A 19,798-nucleotide genomic window follows, 5' to 3' on the forward strand; every position below is an offset into this window, starting at 1 on the left:
CTGCGGGGCACAAGTGACATGGGACGGCTTAAGCCCCGCCCATTCTATCCTATATCAGGGTTAGGGTATGTTGGCACAACCTGAAGCCCCTGAACCCCTTTTCGCTGTGCGCATACTCTGTACCGATATCAGGTTCATCTTCACATGCATGCTAATCACTCAAAACAACAAGGTATAGTCGTATGTATACACTCGAAATTATCCCCAACTTCCACACCACCAAGTCTATTAACTCGAACCGCTCCGTGTATTCTGATTTCCTGCCTTCTCTCTGCAATGATTTTCGCTAAACTTCTCAAATGGTATCATCTGTCCACGCTGCTACAGAAACATCACAACAGTGGCCTTTCAAACAAGAATCCTCTATTATCCCATTCAATTCAATCCGTAACCATCCTATCCCCATCTCCATTGTTCGTAATAGGATCAGCTAAACTCCCGCCACCTCCATTCCCACCCACATCGTTCGCACTCGTTTTCGTAGCAGCGTCGCCCTGAGCAATCTCATAAGCGTCAGCGCTCGCAATTATTGGGAAAAAGGCAGAAGTGCGGCGTTCCACCATCTCCTGAACCGCCACACTTACCCCTTTCCCACCCACCGGTTCACCACCATCCGCCCCATCCCCAACAACATCCAGCATCACTTCATCATCCTTGTCCCCTCCAGATCCAGCCGAAGCCCGGTTGGAAGACAAGGTATCAAGACTAGCCGACCTCTGCAGCTTTCCAGGTCCAGCAATGCCAGCCCACTGATCGTCGGCCCCTCGCTTCTTGGATGCTTCCGCCTCTGGTGGACGCTGGGACTGATCCGTCTGTAGCTCCTTCTTGAAAAAGTGATTATCGTCCTTGACAAACTTCTGGAGCTTGTCCGGAAGAGGGTCGTACTTCTCATTCATGGCCGAATCAGTCGCATACACCAACATGCGGTTCTCCTTTGATTTGTTCCACATGTCGAGCACGGACTTGAGCTTCAAAAACTGTACACAAAAACCATGGTTAGTATCCTCAACCATGAGTAATCCACGAAAGCCGCTGCCACACATACCTCATACTCAACCCTGTTGCGATAAGACATCTTAAGCCACCAGCCACCGGTATCCTCCACTCCTGGAGACGAGCCCTCCTGGATGATATCATCCAATGGCTCCCCCGTCCATCGCAACAGAACTTGTGAATCCCCTATCACCGCGCCAACAAGCGTATACTTGTATGTGGGATTCCAGGCTGGGTCGTCAGACGGCGTGGTGAACTTTGCAGAATTCGCCTCAGACTTCGCTGCTATCGGGTGGAAAATCTGCTCATTGAGCTCTAGAATACAGTCAGTATATGTCAATCCATGTTCGCCTTGATTCAGAAAGAATGGTTCCACATACTCTCTGTCACGCTCTCGGTCCTAGCGATGACCTGTTCAAGCTGCTTGATTCTCGTCCGGTAATGAGCAAGAATTTCCTTCTCTTCGTCCGACCACGATGGCTCATCCTGTGAAGAAGGCAGATACATGACATCTTCCGCATTGCTGAAAGCATCGTTATAGTTCCTCCAAAGAGCTCCTTTTCTCATGCTTTCGATTTTGTCCTTCAGCGACTTTATAGTCGCGAGAGCCAACTCCTTGCGTGTCGCCTCGCCCTCTGCCGTTTTCAACCCATTCGTCTTTCTGCGGTACAGATCAATCTGCTCCCTTGCGATTTCCGCAAGCTTCTCCCGATTACATGCCATGTATCGGTCAAGGTGAAAAATTTCTGGAATTTCGATGTCGTTTATACGGCTGTCTCTGGTCCGCAGAGTCAACACTGAAGATGGATGTCGAATCATAGCTAGCATGCCTTGATCCAGATCCTCAGCCGCCACCGGAACGTCCGGATAAAACAGGAGGTCCAAATAATCGTACAAGGTCTTTGGTGACTTTGCTTCATACTTGGTATCGATGTGGTGGAGGGGAGCGGGTATGAATAAATCTAAAAGACCAAACTGGTCCTCCGACTGGTGCACTGTAATGTCCTGGATCGAAACGACCTCAACTTCCGACATCAGAACCGAGTAGCCCACTGTCGATGAAGAACCTTCGACGTCCCGCAGAGCATTGTTGTATGCAAATCTGTGAAGGAACTCCTTTTCTTCATCGTCGTCGAAGTACCTTTCAGGTTCTGGGAACTGCGCCAAAATATCAGCTGTCGCATATGAGCGCGTTGTCCCCTCCAGAAAAGCCATTAGACGGTGAACTTCAAATTCCCATCGCGGGCCGTTAACCGTGATCGGCTCGCCCTTCCACCAATCCTGTGAACAACGGTATCCCCATGCTGGCTCATCACCGATCCTGAGCAAAGTATTCCGCGCCGCAGGAATTCGTTGTAAGATCATCAGTAGACCGCCCAGCAGATGACTATTGTGGTTCGGCCGGCGCCTGAGAAACACGGGCAGGCCTGGTTTTCTTTGTCGGCAAGTCGGTACCTCATCTTCAAGTGGCGGCGGATAATGACTGGTCACCGCCCATTCTTCCTCCGAGTAGTGCTCTCTGGTGGCCGGCCCAAATTGACCCTTAGCTGAGGACGAGGGCCTAGGAGGTAGTGTTGGTTTCTGCGCTGCGAGCGATGCCGCTACGGCCTTTTGAATATCCTCGTCTTCCTGCTCTTTGGATGTTGGGGCCCTGTTGTCCGCTCTGGATGGGACGCGTGTGGGAGGCGCGCCCGTGGTTCCAGGAGTCTGACCGTACAGAACCTCATCCTCGCCTTGAATTCTGAAAGCTAAAACCTGTCAGCAATTTGCTCATTTTTGACTTCCAGAAAACAACGCCCTTGTGTGGCTGTGATAAGGAGTATCCGCAGGTCAAGATAGCCCCATGCAGAAAGCAACCAATACTACCTGAAAATCAGACAGCCCTAAAGCTTACTCCGGATGCAATTCTAAAATCGAGTGGACTTGTCCGCATCCCCAGAAGACCTCACAATGACCTTCACACGCATGGCCCCGCTCAAAGTAACCCATCCAACAGTAAAGCCACCACGCGCACTTCCTTCGCCGGTTCAAGGGTAAAAGGGGTCTACTCACAAGATGATGACTCCGCCCCCAACAACGGCGTGATATTCGACGTTTCTGTCGCCTCCAATCCAGGCATTTCCTCCCAGCTATCCCAGCCAGTAGTAGCGGATTTATCAGTAGAAGGTTTATCCTTATATCTCGACACCCATTCCTATTTCCACAATCATGTCAATCCCCTACCCTACACCCCAAGAACAAGCCAAACTTACATCGGTACCACAAAGTGTAAACCACTCTTCAACAACGGCATTGACATTGTTGTTGTGCTTTCTCAGGGCCCTGATCAGCATCAAATTGTCCGGAAAGACAATCCCAGTTTCTGTCGCCATCTTATGAGCCTCCTGCTCCTTATTCGTGAGCATGGATTCGTCCGCCATGGTGTCCCCGGCTTCCAGTTATCGTTGTGTAGTGTTGCCGCAATCACGCCCCCCGTCAGGTGGTATGTTCGAGAGAGCCAAAGTTGATCCGTTCAAGCTTCCATCGAAAGTGGGCGGTGGATACTCCTAGAGGGCGAGCTGAAGGGCCCAGGGGTGAAAGCCACTGCAGAAAGCGGTGCGTTCGTAGTCCGGTGGCCGAAAGTCTTTTGGGGTAAGCAATAATCCTGTAAAAGCTTCTGTCGTTTGTCAAAGTAGATGTTATGAGCAAGCCCGTGGCCCATCGAATATTAGCAAGTGTTATGACAGAACCGATATTGAGTGTTCTTCGAAGCGAATGATTTCCGTGGCGGGGGGTGACGCGGGTGGAGGGGTTAACTCGGAAGTTGCTGGGAGGCAAGACGGATGATCGCTTTCGGTCGTTTGTTGGCTGGAGGAAGTTGTCGGGCTTCTCTCAACTTTTCAAAGCAGTTGTAATCTGGTCAGGAGGTACAGAAGGTGGGATAGTCGCTGGAACCACACGACCCAATTTACAAGGAAGCTGCAGCGCATCTTTGGTTTTGGGGGGTGGGCAGCTGCTTGTCTCATGGTCTTGGCAGCCCATCTCAACGCACGGGCCATGACAATTCACCCCGCCATGGTGGTTTGGAGAATCAGTACGTTGACATAGAATATGTTTGCAACTGACAGGAGCTCGCGGTGTAATGTATAGTTTGTTCGTTATCTAGAGTCAATAAAACGATTAATATCTCCCGTATACCAGCTTTAGCATCACTCCTCGCTGTATTTCACACCAGACAAACAAAGCTCTTCGCAATCCTGAACGCAGCCCATCTATTCGGCTTTCGCTCCCTGGCCTCCCATAAATAAATACGCCGTGCTTCCAACAAACATAAAACAACCAGCCAAGCATTGTGAAGGAACCCTCACCCAGTATTTCCTACTTCCCCAGCCCATAAACGCCCATTCTCGCCGTTCGAGGTGTTCCCCATGCAATGCACGCTAGACGGATGGGAAACCGAACCGATAGACAGAAGGAAAGGTGTAAAATGACCGTAAAGAACTCTCCCGCGATAAACTGTTGATCACCGCTTCTTGGTCCCCGCGCCAGAAGCAACCTCATCCTCACTGCCATCATCATCACTGCCCTCCTCTTCCCCATCCCCCTCTTCATCATCCTCATCACCCTCAAAATCCTCCATCTCCTCGTCGCCGGTATCACTCCCTCCAAAATCAAAATCCTCATCGCTTTCTTGCCAAAAACCGTCATCATTCTCCATCTTCGGCGGCGGCGCACTCTCAAAGCTCCTCGGCATCTCAAACCCCTCGGGCACCTTTGTCTTGGAGTACTCCACCGTCTCCTTCGCCTTCCTGTTATACTCCTCCCTCCGATCCCGATACATGACTCCCGCGTCGACATTAGCGGGGGAGCCAATCTCGGGATCGTCCAGCAGCAGCAACACCGATCTCAACACACTCTCCACACCATGCAGCGGTGTCCACCGCTCCGACGCCGACTCGCCAGACATGACATCCTCCCCGGGCGTGTGCAAGATCGAGATGCAGAGCTGGCCGTCGGGGTACACGTTGGGGTGGGTGATCGGGTTCAGGAAACGGAACTTGGGCGGGGAGTAAGGGTAATCTTCGCTAAACGACATCTCGGCCTGGAGGTAGGCGCCGTTGAAAACCGAGTCGGAGTTGATCACCATGAGGGCGAACCTCCATTTCATGATGTTAATGTCTTCGTTCTATAGTTTGAGAGAAAAACGCAAACAGGTTAGCTTCGAGTCATGCTTTGTAGGGAGCAAGCAGGGCAACAGGGAGACCTACATCGTCAAAATGAATCCACTTCTCCTGTCGCAAGGTCTTCATCTCCCCCAGGAGCCGCGTCTTCGCGGCCGTGGCCTTGCTCACTTTGGACATGGTGGGCGGGTTGGTTGGGGTGGGTGTGTGTGACTCGTAGAGGTAGGAAAAATATGACCGCAAGTTGCAAAAACTCCAGTGACAGCGTCGGGAAGTCCAGACCAAAGTTAACAAAACCAAGGGCTGTTTTGCCGCAAGAAAGAGCGTGGGCGGAGAGATACGGGTGGTGGAAGTTGACAGTAGGGAGAATGCAGGTCAAAGATCAAGGCAGCTGATGGACAGGTTGTTTCAGGCTTTATTTAAGAAAGGCCTAAAGCCTGGCCCTGCTAGGATGGCTGGCGGGGGTGTATCAACCACACTGCGGCAGTGTGGGGAAGAGGGGCGTGCGAGGAAGCTTTTACTTGGGTCAGGGTGAACAGAAATACTCAACAAACACTTGTAAAGGGATGGGAAATTAAGCTCTAATATAATCTAATACTGAGATCCAGTGGCAGATGCCTTCTTCATCTTAAGATCTGTCCGAGAAGAAAAATGCTGAGTTCAACAAGTCGTTCCGGTTTCCTGCCACTCGCCGCATGTTGGCAACCGACCACCACGAACACCCAGGGTAGGCCTGGACACGGCCCACGCGCCCAAGTGCCGCGTCCATGGGTGCGATACCGCCCCGCCACACGCTGAGTTAAGCAACAGGGGGCTTCCGCCGGGGCTTGGGATTGGTCCCAGCGATCCCGAGCCGACTGCGAGCCCAGCCGTCAAGGTGTCACCGACACCAGACACCCCGTGACAGTGTTCCATTGAGTGGTCAATGGAACTTCCATTCGCATGCTTTGATCAGCTTCTGAAGGTTCTGAAAATTCAATGTAAGCCACATCATGCAGACAAGACGCGGAGAACTCTCACAGTACGCAGCCGGGCATGCCGGACGGAGTTCAGGTGGGAGCGTGTTGGCCAGTGGCTAAAGCCACTAAATCACCACCACTTTTTAGCTCCAGACCGCAAACACACTTCGGAATTGCTTCTTTGTGCGCAAATTTCATGTGAAACTTTCAGAGAACATATGTGGTATTACACTAAACCTTCATAACATCAACGCTGGGTATCAAACTCGATCTGCCTAAAACGCTAAAAACCTGACCACCTATGAGCCAACCCAAACAAACAACCAAACCCTGCTCAAAGATATGCCGCCGACCTAGTATAGTATTGAAAGAAATACTAAAAGCCTTCCTTGGTGAGTTTATATACGTCGATGGTCCCGGGAGAATCTCCGCCCTCGAAGACGAGAAAGAAATGAGCTTAGCAACAACAGCTGGACCGATATATATCATAAGATAGAATGTGAAAACCGCCTTGGCCGCGGGGGAGCAACCTAGGCCCCCAGGTCGTAGTAGATGCACTTCCCAGTCCTAAAGTTGTAAACAAACGCATGCCCCGGCCCCTTCTTCGTCTCCCACTCCCACCGCCACCCCTTCAGCATCTCGTGGATCTCTCGCACATACTTCTTCTCTGCCGTGCCGACATTCTGCTCCACCTTCCGCCAGCTTTCGGCGTCGGCAATGTTGGTTGATTTGATCATGTCCATGACCGTGTCTGACGTCTCAATGGCCGCTATTGGGCCCTCCAGGAAACCCTTGACTAGTCTAGAGGCACTGGTCTGCGCCTGTTCAACGACGGCGTGACGGTTGAACTTTTTGCTCTTGGTCTGCGCGACTAGAATGTGAACTTCCTGTTCGCGATCACCCTCGATAGCATTAGTCGAATCTACATGCGCGGCGGTTGGCATGCTCCGGGTTTTGGCAAGGACGCGAGAATCTCTCTCGCGAATCTCTGACTTGAGCCAGTTGAGGAGATCCGTGGCTGAGATATCGGCATCTGAAGCGTCCTTTCGGCCCATAGACTTGACCTTGACCATGTTATCCTGCTTGATAATAACGATCCAGCTATAAGATTCCTCTCGGTAGCTAGAAAGGAGGTCTTCTGGTGAGCGTGTGTCGCGGGCCAACTCGGCACTGATGTTGTGAGCCCAAAGCATCTGCAAAAGCTCAATCCCAGAAGATCGAAGAACAGAGGGATCGAAACTGGCAATCAAAACGTCACACTACTCAAGGTCAGCACCAAAGTATCTGTTTGGAAGAAAATGACAACATACCCGTTTCATGCTGAAGATACCCTGTGATTCCTCTTCAGCAGCCTTCTTGAGGAAAGCCTTACCCGTAGCTTTGGGCACCTGTTTAGCCAACTGCTTCTCCCAGTTGAGGCTGAAGCCCACAGCGTGTCGCTCCTCAAACCTGCCGCCTATCTTTGGGCGATGTTCTTTGATCAGGTTGTCATAACGACCTCCTGCTGCAAAAACATCTTTGACTTTCTTATCATAGAGACATGAAAAGAGGATGCCTCCTCGAAAGAAGACTTCGTTGATGCTGCTCAGGGGCGCAATGTAGACCTTGTTGGACACACCGAACTTCTTGGTATATTCATAAACATCCTTCAAGTGAGCCAAAATTGGCGACACCTTTTGCGAAAATTCGGAACCCTCAAACAGACCTCGTATCTTGGATATGGCCTTGCTCGGTGTGTCTCGAAAATCGAATCGCTGAAGCTCGTCCACACTGGTCGCCGAGATCCCAATCTCTGGCGATCTTAGCTCACTCCTGACCTTGAGCCAGGTGAAATTCCTAATATTGAGCTTGCTAAGAACGTCAGCAGCCGCCGGTCTGGCATTGATATCCACACCGCAGAACTCAAAGATCAGGTGTAGAAGGTCCGAGTGGCCAAGCTGGAAACATATCGGCGTGGAAGAGGTTGTGGGGAAGGCCGAGACAATTTCGTCCAAGACCTTGATCGCTTCGGCCTCTTTAAGAGCGAGATCTAGTGCGTCTGTGGTGACGATGTCAAAGTCTACTTCTCCATAGACATCCGGTTGTCCACCATCGCGGCGATCTCGAAAGATATTCCCAAAGGCGTACGACCGCTGAATCACAGGACCCTGGGTCACTCGGGCAAGAGAGCGAGCATTTCCCATGACCAAATCGAATGGCATTTGTAGAACCGTACCATTTTGATCCAGAAGACGAACAATATTTTGGTCGTAGTAGTTCGACCGGGGATACAGACACGCTGTAGGAGTTTCAACAGCGCCGTGCCGCCGGAAGATCGAGACCAGTGTATCCTTCACGATATAACGGCGCATCAAGTCTGCTCCGCTCGGCGCGGTTGATCCCATATCCCAAGCATAATCCTTTGCCGGCTCAACCTGTCGACTGAACAACTCTTTGAGAACTTTCCCGTAATAAGGAGAGCTTGGATCAGCTATCCCTGCGAGAGCACGCCGTACGGCCTCGCTTTCCATCTGAACAGGCATCCTCCCACTCTTCAACAGTTCTGAGCTGGACGGACGATCTTTGGGATTGTGTGTGAGCAACGAAAGCAAGATGTCGGTATGGTTCTTATCAGCCGCCTTAAAGTCTGACGGAAGAACTGGCGGGTTATGTCGCACTTTCTCAAGCGTCATCGCACGTTGCATCCCAAGCATGGGAGGGTATGACATCTCGAAGAATATGACGCCCAGGGAGTACATCTGGGACGGTTAGCTGGTCTGTTGTGTAGTTTTGAGGAAATGAAGCTTACATCAACCTTGGCAGTGTATGAGCCACTGCCTCCTGTTCTGACCTCCGGGGCAACATAAACAGCCGTGCCGATACTTCTTGTAAGATCGCCGGCATCGATGTTGGCCATGTTCTTATCCACCGCTAACTGTCCACTTGTCGCCAACCCAAAGTCTCCAATCTTCACATTCTCAACCCCGTCTGGGCCAGCACTGATGAAGACATTCTCGGGTTTGAGGTCACGATGAACAATTGTTAGGCTGTGTATGTGAGCCAGACCTTCCAGGATTTGGCGGAACAGACGCCAAACTTCTTGGTTTGAACTATACAAATTTCGAGTGATCAAATCACGCAAGGTCTGAGCACATTAGTTAGAAACCTAATCATGAACGAGATGAGGTAGAGGAAATTGAAGAGAAATGATGACCTACCCGTTTTTCACAATATTCCATGGAAATATACATGACTGTACGAAAGGGGCGGCCACTTCCCCTTCTATCTCCTCGAGCCGGAACAGGGAGATGCCTCGGTGCCCGTTCGCCTATGGTGGACGTATCCTCACCTGACTCCGATTCATCATCCTCATCGCTGTCTTCTTCATCGTCTTCTTCATCATCGTCGTCGTCGGAATCCTCCTCACCAGAGTCATCCTCAAAAACCATGTCCGGGTGTCCGCTTGAAGACATGAAATCGAGACCTCTGCTCTTGCTTTCCGTGAACTCGATGTTGATGCTTCTGGAGATTGGGGTATTGTTGGAACTGTCTTCACTGGAGACATCGTCGCTTTCAGATTGTCCAGAGCCATCAGAGTAGTCCATGGTTTCCTCGAGCCAAGTGTTATAATATCGAACCACTGCAGGATGGTTCATCTGTGAGAGGAGCCTCACTTCCTTCAACATCTCAGACAAGGTCTCGTGCGACCTCTGCGTAATCTTCTTGATGGCATACAATCGCCCATCAATCATCTTGCGAGCGCGAACAACCTCGCCAAAACCGCCCTTTCCAAGGCGAGCCTCTTCGATATAGTCTTCTTGATATCGGGAGGTGACAGCAGTCCGATTCATCGAGTCATGCCGGAGTCTCCGTGGCAGCGATTTGGGTGCTGATAAGAGTGAACCGGAAACGACCGCAGAGTCGTTTTCCACCAGGATGGGGGCATTTGTGGCGAGAAACTCGCTAGAGCAAAGCTCAAAAGCACGAGGCCGCTTCTTAGGGTCTGCTTTAAAGAACCTGGATACCAGCTCTTCTAAAGGGCTCGAAAGCGACAGGGAATCCATCAGAGCCGACGGGGAGTGGTATTTTTCAGGAACGTTGAGGCCAAATACCATCTGCAAGAAGACTATTCCAAAATCCCAAATGTCTGTTTTCTGCGTGTACTGGGGTTTGGAGATTCCAGCAATCTCTGCGGGATACCAGTAGACAGACTTTGCTGCTCTGCTAGTGACTACTTTGACCATGCTCGTCGATATGCTGTGGAGTTCTTTCTGGAAGCCGCCGTCGGAGAGCTTGGGAACGATATCACCCGCCGGCGTTCTGCAAAGCAGAATATTGCCAGGGTGTATGTCCTGGTGAACAATCCCATTGCTATGGAGATATGCCAGTGCATCGAGAAGATCCGTGGTCCAAATTCTGGCTTTGCTGATCTCGATCTGCCCCGCCAAGCTGAGTAGTTCATCGAGAGGTCCCTTGTCCGAGAAGGGCGCGAGTACACTGATGGTCCAGACCGTGGGACCGGACGAGTCAATGTCACTGACTGTGCGGTCGATCTTGAAGTTGATAAGCTCCAAAAGATTCTGGTGGTTTAGCTTCTTCAGTGACTCCAGCAGAGATTCCAAGGCTTGAAGTTGCTTCTTGAACTGAGCCGAGTCTTTGCCGTGCGACTTGATATCGACTTGCTTCAATGCAAGACTTGGACGAACATGTTTCGCGGCTAGTACCGGCTTGACTTTGTGCACTGTGGTCACCGGTCCCTCGCGCCAAACTGTTTTGCCAATGACGGTCTGGAAATAGTGGGTATCGCCAGTGTGGTCCATCAAACTGCAAGCCTGATCAAACACAAGGGCGACGTTGGTCTCGGAGGGGTCCGCTTGAGCTCGATTGGGCGACATGTTGTGACTTCGGTTTTTCTTTCTCGACTCCTTCAACTTGTTGCGTTGGCGTTTGAGCTCCTCTTGGACCATGTCACCGAGGACTCGCTCTTCTTCCATGGTTTCCTCGAGTTTCTTTTGCTCCTGTTGCTCCTTCTGGTCCTGTGCCTGTTTTGCCAATTCCGCTTCATGGGCCGCCCTTTCCTCTTCCAGAGAAGGCAGCTCCAGACCTTGGGCCTTCTTCAAGGCGGCCTCGTCCAGTATATCGCGGATACCTTCCACAAGACGGTCGACCATGACCTCGTCATCCTTGGCCCATATTTTTGGCTGCGTCTCCACAAACTTTTGGATTTTGAACCTTGTTGATTCACGGAGATGACCATCATTTTTGAGGGTCAAGAGCGGTGGGGATTTAGGATATGTGGCGACAAGAACAACAGAGAGCAGTACTGAAAAGTTGTCATCCGATACTGCTTTGATTCTAATATCAAATGCAGGTTCGGTTTTCTACAAGATGTTAGTAACATGGCATCCAACCACATGCGAAGCTTTCGTACCTTCCACGCACCGTGAGGTGCCGAGTGTCGAATAAAATCCTCGCCGTAAATAGCTGCCAGGGCGATCACCTCATCGGCTTGTTTCTCTTGATACTGTGTCTTAACCGCTGGCTGAGCTGGGCCAGGGCCTTTAAGCCCAGGGAAACTCTCAGTTCCATTCTTCTTGGTTTGAGGAGGGGCCTTCTTTTGACCGCCTTTTCCCGCCATAGCGGATTGCTAAATGTGGTGGTGGCGAGTTGGTGTGAGATGAGGATGAGAGCGTGACTAATATCAACCAGTGGGGGAGGGTTGGGCGCTGGGAGATGTTGGATACGAAACTGGATTCTCGGTAAAGGTCCGAGAATATAAGACTGCACAGCCAGGTACGGCTGTGAAGACTTTAATGAGTTGCATCCATCCTTGGAGCAATTCAGACGAAGCAGTAATGTGAGATAGGTAGAGATGAGGGCTGAGATGTGACTGTGTGTAGTGCCTGGCGGGGTATTTGCACTGTCCAGATGCCACAAGGGTCACTGAAGCTGGGATGGCATTGGAGACAATTATAGTGACCCACCATTCAGCTTCACAGTGGAGCTGAAGCCTTGGCACGAAGCTTCGAGCAGCCCCGCCAACCCCACTTCCAACGCCCTGGACGCGCTGCGGGACGCGGTAGGACCCTTGCTAGTGCTACGACTGGCCGGCCGCTGGCAACCACGATTCTCTTCTGGTTCCGGCAGTCAAGTAAACACAACAGTTTGACTGCCGACAGCACACTTTGGGTGGCAGCCCACCACGACCTCGAGAGACGACTGATCGGTTGATTGACTGACTTGGAAAAAGCCAACTGTGGAACTGACCACAGATTCAGTTAGTTGCGCGATCACAGCTCCCGAATCACCATGATCAGCTGGGCGCTCAAGCGCAACAACAATAAGGACGCTGACACCGCGCGCGACGCGTCCGGCGGGGGTACGAGATCCCACTCCCGCAGAACCTCAAGAAAGTTTTTAGGACACCGAACTCAGACAAATGCAGATGATACAATCCAGCTGGACATGCCCGACACGCCAGCGCCGGTATTTGCTGTGCGCGCGTTGAAGACAGCCATCTTCGGGACCCCCGCAGCCCGCGCCGACCGCCGAGCCTCGAGACTAACGGCAGCAAACAACAAGTCCGCACCCGTAAAACCTGATGTCGTTTCTGTCCCCGAAAAGTCGCCTGCGAAACCACCCGGCATTCTTCTAACCCCAGGTACTGGCGCCGCCCGTCGAAAACGAGTGTCTTTTGGCCATGACGTCAAGCAAGGCTCAGGAGGACTGGCGAGATCGAGCAACGGCGAACTTGACGATCCGAGTTCATGGGCTGGCAGGCCTGCGGATACCCCGATTCCGAAAGCGAAGACGAAATTGCAGCAGACTTTGGAAAACGCACGGCGTAACAAGGCCGAGGAGACCACCACCGAGGTCAGGGACTTTGCCTCCCACGACAACGAACAGGAGGGGGCTTGGGAAGAGGTGGACGATGATTATGATGAGTCGGACTACGAGGCCGACATCACGACCGATCTGAACGAGCCTCACTCCAGGTCTGGTCAGTACTGGAAGTCCTACTTTGAAACCTACCACGCCGATGCAAAGGCCGAGATGGAGAAATTGGTTAAGTACAAGCAGCTCGCAAAGTCTTATGCGAAGATGAAGGACACGGAGGCCGACGAGCTGAAGCAAAACCTGAGGGAGGAACAGGAGAAGGTCCAGCAAATGGAGGAGAAGCTGGCTGAGATGGGTAGGCAGGTGGCTGCCAAGACTCAACGGAACGGAGGGCAAGTCGATATGCAGTTGGTAGATGAGCTGAACAAGCAGACGGCACTCGCACGGGAGTACAAGCTTCAGGTTGAAGAGCTGGAAGATTTGCTTCATGATGAGATGAGCGAGGACGAGCCAAAGGAAGCACGACAACGCCGCGTTGCCTCTCCACGGACCCACCGGACCCTTATGGAAGCCCAGCGGGAACTGAGAAAAGCGAGGTCACAGCTAAGGGAGATGGATAGTCTGCGGGAAGAGCGGGATAAACTGCGTTCCGACTTGAAGTTCGCCGAGCAAAGGTCCACCAAGCTTGCTGACGAGAACAAGAAGCTGTCTGGGGAGTTGTCTAAGAGCAGCACCAAGATTCAGGACCTGGAGAAGAACCTTGGCGAATCAAAGGCCTCGTTCGATAAGTTGAAGGAGGACGCCAAGAACCGGTTCAGGGAGGCCCGGGAGGTGTTGGAGACCAAGAACAAGAAGATTTCCGAACTCCAAGACCAGATCGCCTCCCTCAAGAAAGACCCCACCGAGACCAAACGAGCCACCTGCGCAACTCGAGGTCTGAGTCTAGACGAAAAGTCCAAACCCACCGCTGGCCGCCCAGCAGTATCATTACAATCCCTCGAAACAGCAGAAGAAGACCACACTCGTCTTTTGCGAGAGCTTAAAGAACTGAAAAAAGCCAGCCTCCAAACAGCCACCACCACAACTACCACGCGAGATAAGAACCGCCCCAGTGTAGACGGGTATAAATACACCTCGACAACCGACGACCTCCAAACCCTCGCCACCTCCCGCGCCCTCCGCGATAGAATCGAGAGCGAATTCGGCGTCGGGAAAAAGTCTCAACTCTCCTTCCCAACTCCCGCGGGTAACATCCTCATCGACCGCGCCAACCTCCCCGACAGCCCCTCCCCCAATCCGAGGTCTGTCCCCTCCTCAAAGGAAGATGTCATCTCCCGATCACCAAGCAGAGGCTCATCCCGCCCACGAACATCACGGATATCCATCTCGAGAGAAAACCTCAGGTCGAAAAGCAGCACCGACACCAACGAGTCCGAAAAGCGCCTCACCAACGGCAGCCACACCTCCCTCGTGCAGCCCCGGAAGAAATTCCCTCCTCCTACCCCCGCTGCTGCGGTGCGGTCGCTCCCTACGTTGGATGTCACCGAGGACTTGACGCAAGATCCAGAAGCGGCAGGGGGGATCGACCTCGTGACGGGGAAATTTGCCCGGCTGGGTGGTGGTGGTGGTGGCGGTGGGGGTGTTGACAAGCGGCAGGATCCAAACAGTAGCGCTGTCTGGAGCACCATGAACGCGTCACAGCTTGCAATGCCGGCGGATCGAAAGGCGGCGGCTATTGCGCGGTTGCAGAGGAAGAAGGCGGCGAGGTTGCAGATGGAGAGGATCAATGGTGGGGATGGGAGGACAGGGACGAGGAATAAGGAGAATTTGAGGCCTTATTAAGGGTGTCGTTGAGGGTAATGGATATATGATGGATGGGGAGGGTGATAGACATTGTTTATTCTTTGTGAGCATGGCAACAACATAAAGGGGTGGGAGCAGGCATCATGGGGACATAATTCGGGACTCTGGATGGGATTGATTGATTTGATATATCATGGCGGCGGTGTTTTGTTTGTAAAGGCTTTTGGTATATTTATTTGTATAAAGGCATGTCAGGTTTGGAGGAGAGAGCAACTCCTGGTTACGTTGTTTTACCATTCTTGATAGGGATTTCTCTGCTATACTCAATACCTGCAAACATTATCATTTACACTCATCTCCGTGATTGCCTTATCAAAATGTACCATTGATTACAGTGATATTAATTATATGTATATCTCTTCTCAAATATGACCCCTCTTCTCCCTGTCTGCCCTTTTTGGCTGGCCATACACAAGAGCCACAAGATGCTCCAGTCCTTCTCCGCAAACCCTATGGTATACAATCCCCCTCTCTTCATCCCATCATGTTGCCAAGTTCCCCCAAATACCCTACATCTTTTGGTATCACGTTAACACAAAATGCAATGCTTTGTAACCCCCCGACCATGTAAGGACCAAGCAACCCAAAAAACGAGATCACTTGACCCTCCCTTTTCGGCTTTCCCCCAGTCCGCTCGGAGCGCACAAACAATCCCATACCAATACCCAAATCCCAGAACCGATCGTAAAATCCAGTATCAACGCCTCACATAATGCTGCACTCCCGCTCAGGTAACCCATCCTTCGAGTCTTTCCCCTTCCCCTTTTCCTTTTTCTCTTTCTTCTCCCCATCCCCATCCTTATCCTTCTTTTTTCCCTTATCCTTCTTGCTCCCTCCGTGATGCCCCAAGTGATGATGATGGTGCTCCTTCTCCTTATCCTTTCTGTTCTCCTTGGCGGTTTCAGACCCCGAGCCTTCCTCCTCTGTCACCACAGCCTGCTCATCCACCGCGGCAACCCCATCAACAGATGGGACTACCACCACAGTGGTACTCCCGTTGCTAGACGTCGACCCATCCTTGTTCGGCCGAATAAATCCAAGTCTCGAGATGGTGGAGCTAAGCCTTCCCTCGCCTATCTGACTAGTAGGGCGAGATTTACTTCCCGTCTTTGTGAACTTGGCTGCCGCACGGGATAGTCTAGCAGCTGTGGATTCTTCCTTGCCTTCTTCCTGAGTGGCGGTAGGTGTCGTGACCGCAGGTGAGGTTGCCTCTGGTGTAACTGGGGCCGCGGCGGCTGCATCAGAAACAGACAAGCTACCACGTCTGGAGTGCTCAGCCTTGGAGTTGATTGAATACGGGTCGTCATCGAAGCTGAGGCGCTGGTCCATGTTCATTTCCGAGCTCAGCCGGATCGAGGGCTTCTCGCTGTTTTGGGTGAGGGTGGTGGCAGAGTCAAAGAAGCCACTAGTCGCCCTCGAAATCGTGCCATTCACGGATTCCTTGGGTGTTTCGACAATCAGAGTAGCCGGGACCTTTCCGTTCAAGTCCTTGTAAGCCGGAGGTTCGGTAATAGAGCCATCTGTGGAAGCCGTCGTGACGTCAACCATGGGGACGACCTGGTAGAAGAGAAGATATGGCATTTCTTCTCGTAGCGACTGCTTGATATCATCGACGTATGTCACTCGATTCTCCACCGCGAGGTCGTCAAACTTTGCCCACTGCTGCTCTTCGTAGTCGGGAGGCGGGTCGTCCTCGTATCTTCGGTTCTCGGTCAGCAGCTTCGGAGCCACCCGAGCAAACGAGATATAGTGGCCACTATGCAGGGAATCTCCGCGGTGACAGACCACTGATTGCAGTACCAGCTTGAATTCTTCCCGAAGCCCAATGGAATCCTTGTCCTTGGTGTTGATGTCCTCCGCCATGAACTGAGGCAATCGCAAACTGTCCGGGATATCGATCAGAGTATTTTGTCGCTTAGGAACACCCTGTTCTGTCATTGTGTATCTCTTCAAGCAGATCCCTACCACCGGTCGTTGGGTAAAATGGCGAGCTACTTCAGCGTCATTACTAGGTTCGCTGTTTGTTGTGGCATGCCATGCTACAGAATGTTAGCCATGAATTTCCGTTGACAAATGTATGTAAGTGGGACACCCACGGATTAGCCGGAAAAACTGCCACGCTGGTATCGTGACAGCCTTTACAATTGTTGAAATCTTTCGCTTGTGCTTCGGGGAGGTGCTCTCTGCTTCACCGTTGGATGCCGGGTCCTCCTCGTTCTTGACCACAATTCGCTGTATGATGCTCGTAGATCTATTACGCGACACAGCCGGCGACTCAGCGGCAGCCTCCAAGGTGGGGTTCGTCATGGATACCGGGGAATGTGTGATGGTCTCTTGTAACGTCCATCTGCGCTGGAGTTTCGAGCTCCCGCCATTGTCGGTCGGCGTTGCCGTGTCCTCATCTGTGGTGCCCAATAATGTGTTTTTGGGTGTCGAGAATCCGCCCTTCTTCTCGTCGAGGCTGTCTCGAAGCACATCGACCTTGTTGTTGAAGTACTCCTCTAGGCAGTCCTCGAGTTTGATGCCCTTGCCCGACGGATCGGGAGGGACGGCAAGGTTGAGTAACCGCTCGTGTACCACTTTGTGATCATCCACATCGCCCTTTCCTTGGTGAAACAAATCGACCTGCAGCGTAAGTAGAGGTAGCTGTAGTGTCTCTGTAATAAACGCAAAAGCCTCTGAGGTGTCTTGCTGTTCCAACAACTGGGCTTCCTTCCACCCACACGCAGCAAGCGATTCCTGGATGTGTTGTGTCTGGACATCAAGTCAGTTTAACCCCGTCAATAAGACTGCTAGGCTCCTACCATATCCGTAGGAATCAACTTTCCGCTTCTCAACATGTTGACCCATAACCGTAACAAGGCAGCCAGTTTCCTTTGAGCCTCGTCCGTAGAGTCATTCTTGAGCATGCACTCGAAGGCCTGGAGCTTGGCGAACATGGCAAATAGCAGGGCGTCGAGATAACAAGTAACATTTCCCCGGTTCACGGCGCCCAGCATTTGGACATTGGCGTTGTATGGCTGTATTATCCCAGCGAACGCCTGCTGTTGTAGCTGTAACAGCTCCAGAGCCTTGTCGACGTCGCCGTCGGCGAACTTGGAGTCGAGGGCATAACGGATAATGTCGGTTGTGATCTCGTGGTAGTTGAGCTCTTCGAGTTTCTTTTTGATCTCCTCGACCTGTAATATGACTGTCAGCACCTATTCAACTTCACAAGCTTATAAAAGCTAGACGACTCCAACAAACGCACCTTTCCAGCTTCTTTTTCCTCTACCTCCTTTTCCTTTTGGGCTTGTTTTGCGGACTCTGGCCTAAAGATAGACAGCCAGGAATCAATCCCCAATGGGCGAGCCTAGACAAAATCGTCAGCAATTGAACAAGCTTTCTCGGAGCCGAGACAGCTTCTCCCACACGGACCTTTGCGCCGGGTTCAGACGACTTGTTTCGTCGATGGCTCCCACTCTTGTCTCGCACGCTCCTGAATTTTTTAGGCATGATCATCTGTGCTGCCTTCATCTTGGTGGTTTTGCGCAGCGCATCGATATATGCGGCTGTTGGGAGAGCGAGGTGACTGTGTGTTGTATCCGCCACAGAGGTTGTACCATGTACGGGGCAGGTACCGGGACGTGGGGGACCACACAGCAAGGCAACCTATGCGAAAATGGGCATCGAAGGCGCAGTGCGACGGGGAGCAGTCAAAGAAAGGAAAAACAAGGCAAGATTAGTCAAGAATGAAGGTATCCGCCTCGAAGAAGTGTTGACCGTCGACCGGAAGATACCAAGGTTCGTGTTTGGATATCGTTAAGGTAGTTGGGATGAGGGGTTAGGTTTCAGGCGCACTGAGCAAGTATCAAGTTGGGGCTTTGCGATGAACCCTCGAACGCTCAACAAGCGAAGGGGCGCCCGCCGGGCTGATGACGATGGGTGCCTGCCACCGGTGCTCCGAACCGAATTGCCTAAAATGACGAGGTCAATCGCTGGAGGCAACGTTGATATCAAGAGCGCTGGAGATAGAAAGGCTGAGCGCCAAAATACGGGGGACGGGAAGTTGAGAAGGCAGTAGCTTGTTCGCCAACGGACAAGGCCAACAAATTGAAGGGCCAAAGAGGGGCCCAAAGACGTGGGCAGCGCAACGCGTGGCGGATGGGGATGTGGACAAGGATGATAAGACCTGTGGACCACAGGGGAAGTGGATGCCCAAAATGTTCACTTTAGCTTTTGCTAATCATGGAGCAACAAGTTGCCAGAGCAGAGTTTCAGAGTTCAGAGTTCAGATGCTGCTCTTCTTCGGCCACTGATCATCGAGTCATTCAAGGCGTTCGTTGGATAGTAGCTCTGCTGGCTAAATGTCCACACACACGCGCGACTGATCAAAACCACGAGACAGCATCTTGAATTTCTTGCACAGATACGAATATACAAGCGCTGTGGCTACCTTACCCTACCTGCTGGCCTGCGATTGGATCGCAATGTCCCAGTGAACACCCAGATGCGCACTCCTGACCCAGAACCCCGTTTCTGTGGGGGAAAGATTAGCTGATGGCGCTCAATAGGGCTGGGCTGTCCATGATGTTGCATCGATAGCTGCGTCTGCACCTGTCAGTCAAACCGCGTTTTGGGATCTGCAGTTTGACAGAGACCCTTGCCCCGCCTTGCCCCCCGTTCGCAGGTCCGATCGGGGGCTTCGTTATGGTGCTTACCCTAAACGGGCAGATTGACGTCTCCAATGACGCTCTAGAAGATCTACAAGGGTCTAGAAGAAAGCTTTATCTCGATGCCTGCTGTTGCTGCCATAGTATCGTGAGGGTGACTGGCGGCAAATGACGAATGTGGTGTTGGCTGGATTTGCAGGTCTACGTAATTCTCAGACTGCTTCCAGAGTCCCAGTGGGAAAACGTGTCGTGAGGTGGTGGCAGATGGTCGTAGTTACTAGAGGGGCTTTCGCGGCGTAAGCGTCTCATGATGGCTCAGCAAATCGGTCCGGATAGCCAGAGGCCCAGACACTGG

At 52.0% G+C, this 19,798-nt stretch overlaps 5 protein-coding genes across 5 annotated transcripts; 1 reads left to right on the plus strand and 4 right to left on the minus strand.

Moving 5' to 3' along the window:
* Positions 1–199: 199 nt before the first annotated feature.
* QC764_210480 (uncharacterized protein) lies at positions 200–3,960 on the minus strand. Its single transcript, XM_062944754.1, has 5 exons — positions 3,246–3,960; positions 3,046–3,187; positions 1,374–2,741; positions 1,046–1,308; positions 200–977 (listed from the first exon to the last, which is right to left on the minus strand). The coding sequence occupies exons 1-5, from the start codon at positions 3,411–3,413 to the stop codon at positions 381–383; spliced, it is 2,538 nt and encodes an 845-aa protein (XP_062803617.1). The 5' UTR covers positions 3,414–3,960; the 3' UTR covers positions 200–380.
* Positions 3,961–4,071: 111 nt separating this feature from the next.
* On the minus strand, positions 4,072–6,072 carry QC764_210490 (uncharacterized protein). The gene is made up of 2 exons (XM_062944755.1): positions 5,241–6,072; positions 4,072–5,158 (listed from the first exon to the last, which is right to left on the minus strand). Exons 1-2 carry the CDS (start codon positions 5,331–5,333, stop codon positions 4,496–4,498), a joined length of 756 nt encoding a protein of 251 aa, XP_062803618.1. The 5' UTR covers positions 5,334–6,072; the 3' UTR covers positions 4,072–4,495.
* A 101-nt stretch (positions 6,073–6,173) lies between these two features.
* Positions 6,174–12,423, minus strand: GCN2 (eukaryotic translation initiation factor 2-alpha kinase). The gene is made up of 5 exons (XM_062944756.1): positions 11,523–12,423; positions 9,310–11,472; positions 8,901–9,236; positions 7,423–8,850; positions 6,174–7,371 (listed from the first exon to the last, which is right to left on the minus strand). Exons 1-5 carry the CDS (start codon positions 11,727–11,729, stop codon positions 6,643–6,645), a joined length of 4,863 nt encoding a protein of 1,620 aa, XP_062803619.1. The 5' UTR covers positions 11,730–12,423; the 3' UTR covers positions 6,174–6,642.
* Positions 12,255–14,770, plus strand: QC764_210510 (uncharacterized protein; the record flags this gene model as incomplete). The annotated part of the gene is made up of 2 exons (XM_062944757.1): positions 12,255–12,470; positions 12,513–14,770. The coding sequence occupies exons 1-2, from the start codon at positions 12,401–12,403 to the stop codon at positions 14,768–14,770; spliced, it is 2,328 nt and encodes a 775-aa protein (XP_062803620.1). The 5' UTR covers positions 12,255–12,400.
* Positions 14,771–15,089: 319 nt separating this feature from the next.
* Positions 15,090–19,195, minus strand: QC764_210520 (uncharacterized protein). The gene is made up of 5 exons (XM_062944758.1): positions 18,209–19,195; positions 18,042–18,143; positions 17,596–17,970; positions 16,888–17,545; positions 15,090–16,830 (listed from the first exon to the last, which is right to left on the minus strand). The coding sequence occupies exons 1-5, from the start codon at positions 18,305–18,307 to the stop codon at positions 15,497–15,499; spliced, it is 2,568 nt and encodes an 855-aa protein (XP_062803621.1). The 5' UTR covers positions 18,308–19,195; the 3' UTR covers positions 15,090–15,496.
* Between the last annotated feature and the right edge of the window lie 603 nt (positions 19,196–19,798).

Source organism: Podospora pseudoanserina, chromosome 2 (genome assembly GCF_035222485.1).
Source record: "Podospora pseudoanserina strain CBS 124.78 chromosome 2, whole genome shotgun sequence".
Taxonomy (NCBI): domain Eukaryota; kingdom Fungi; phylum Ascomycota; class Sordariomycetes; order Sordariales; family Podosporaceae; genus Podospora; species Podospora pseudoanserina.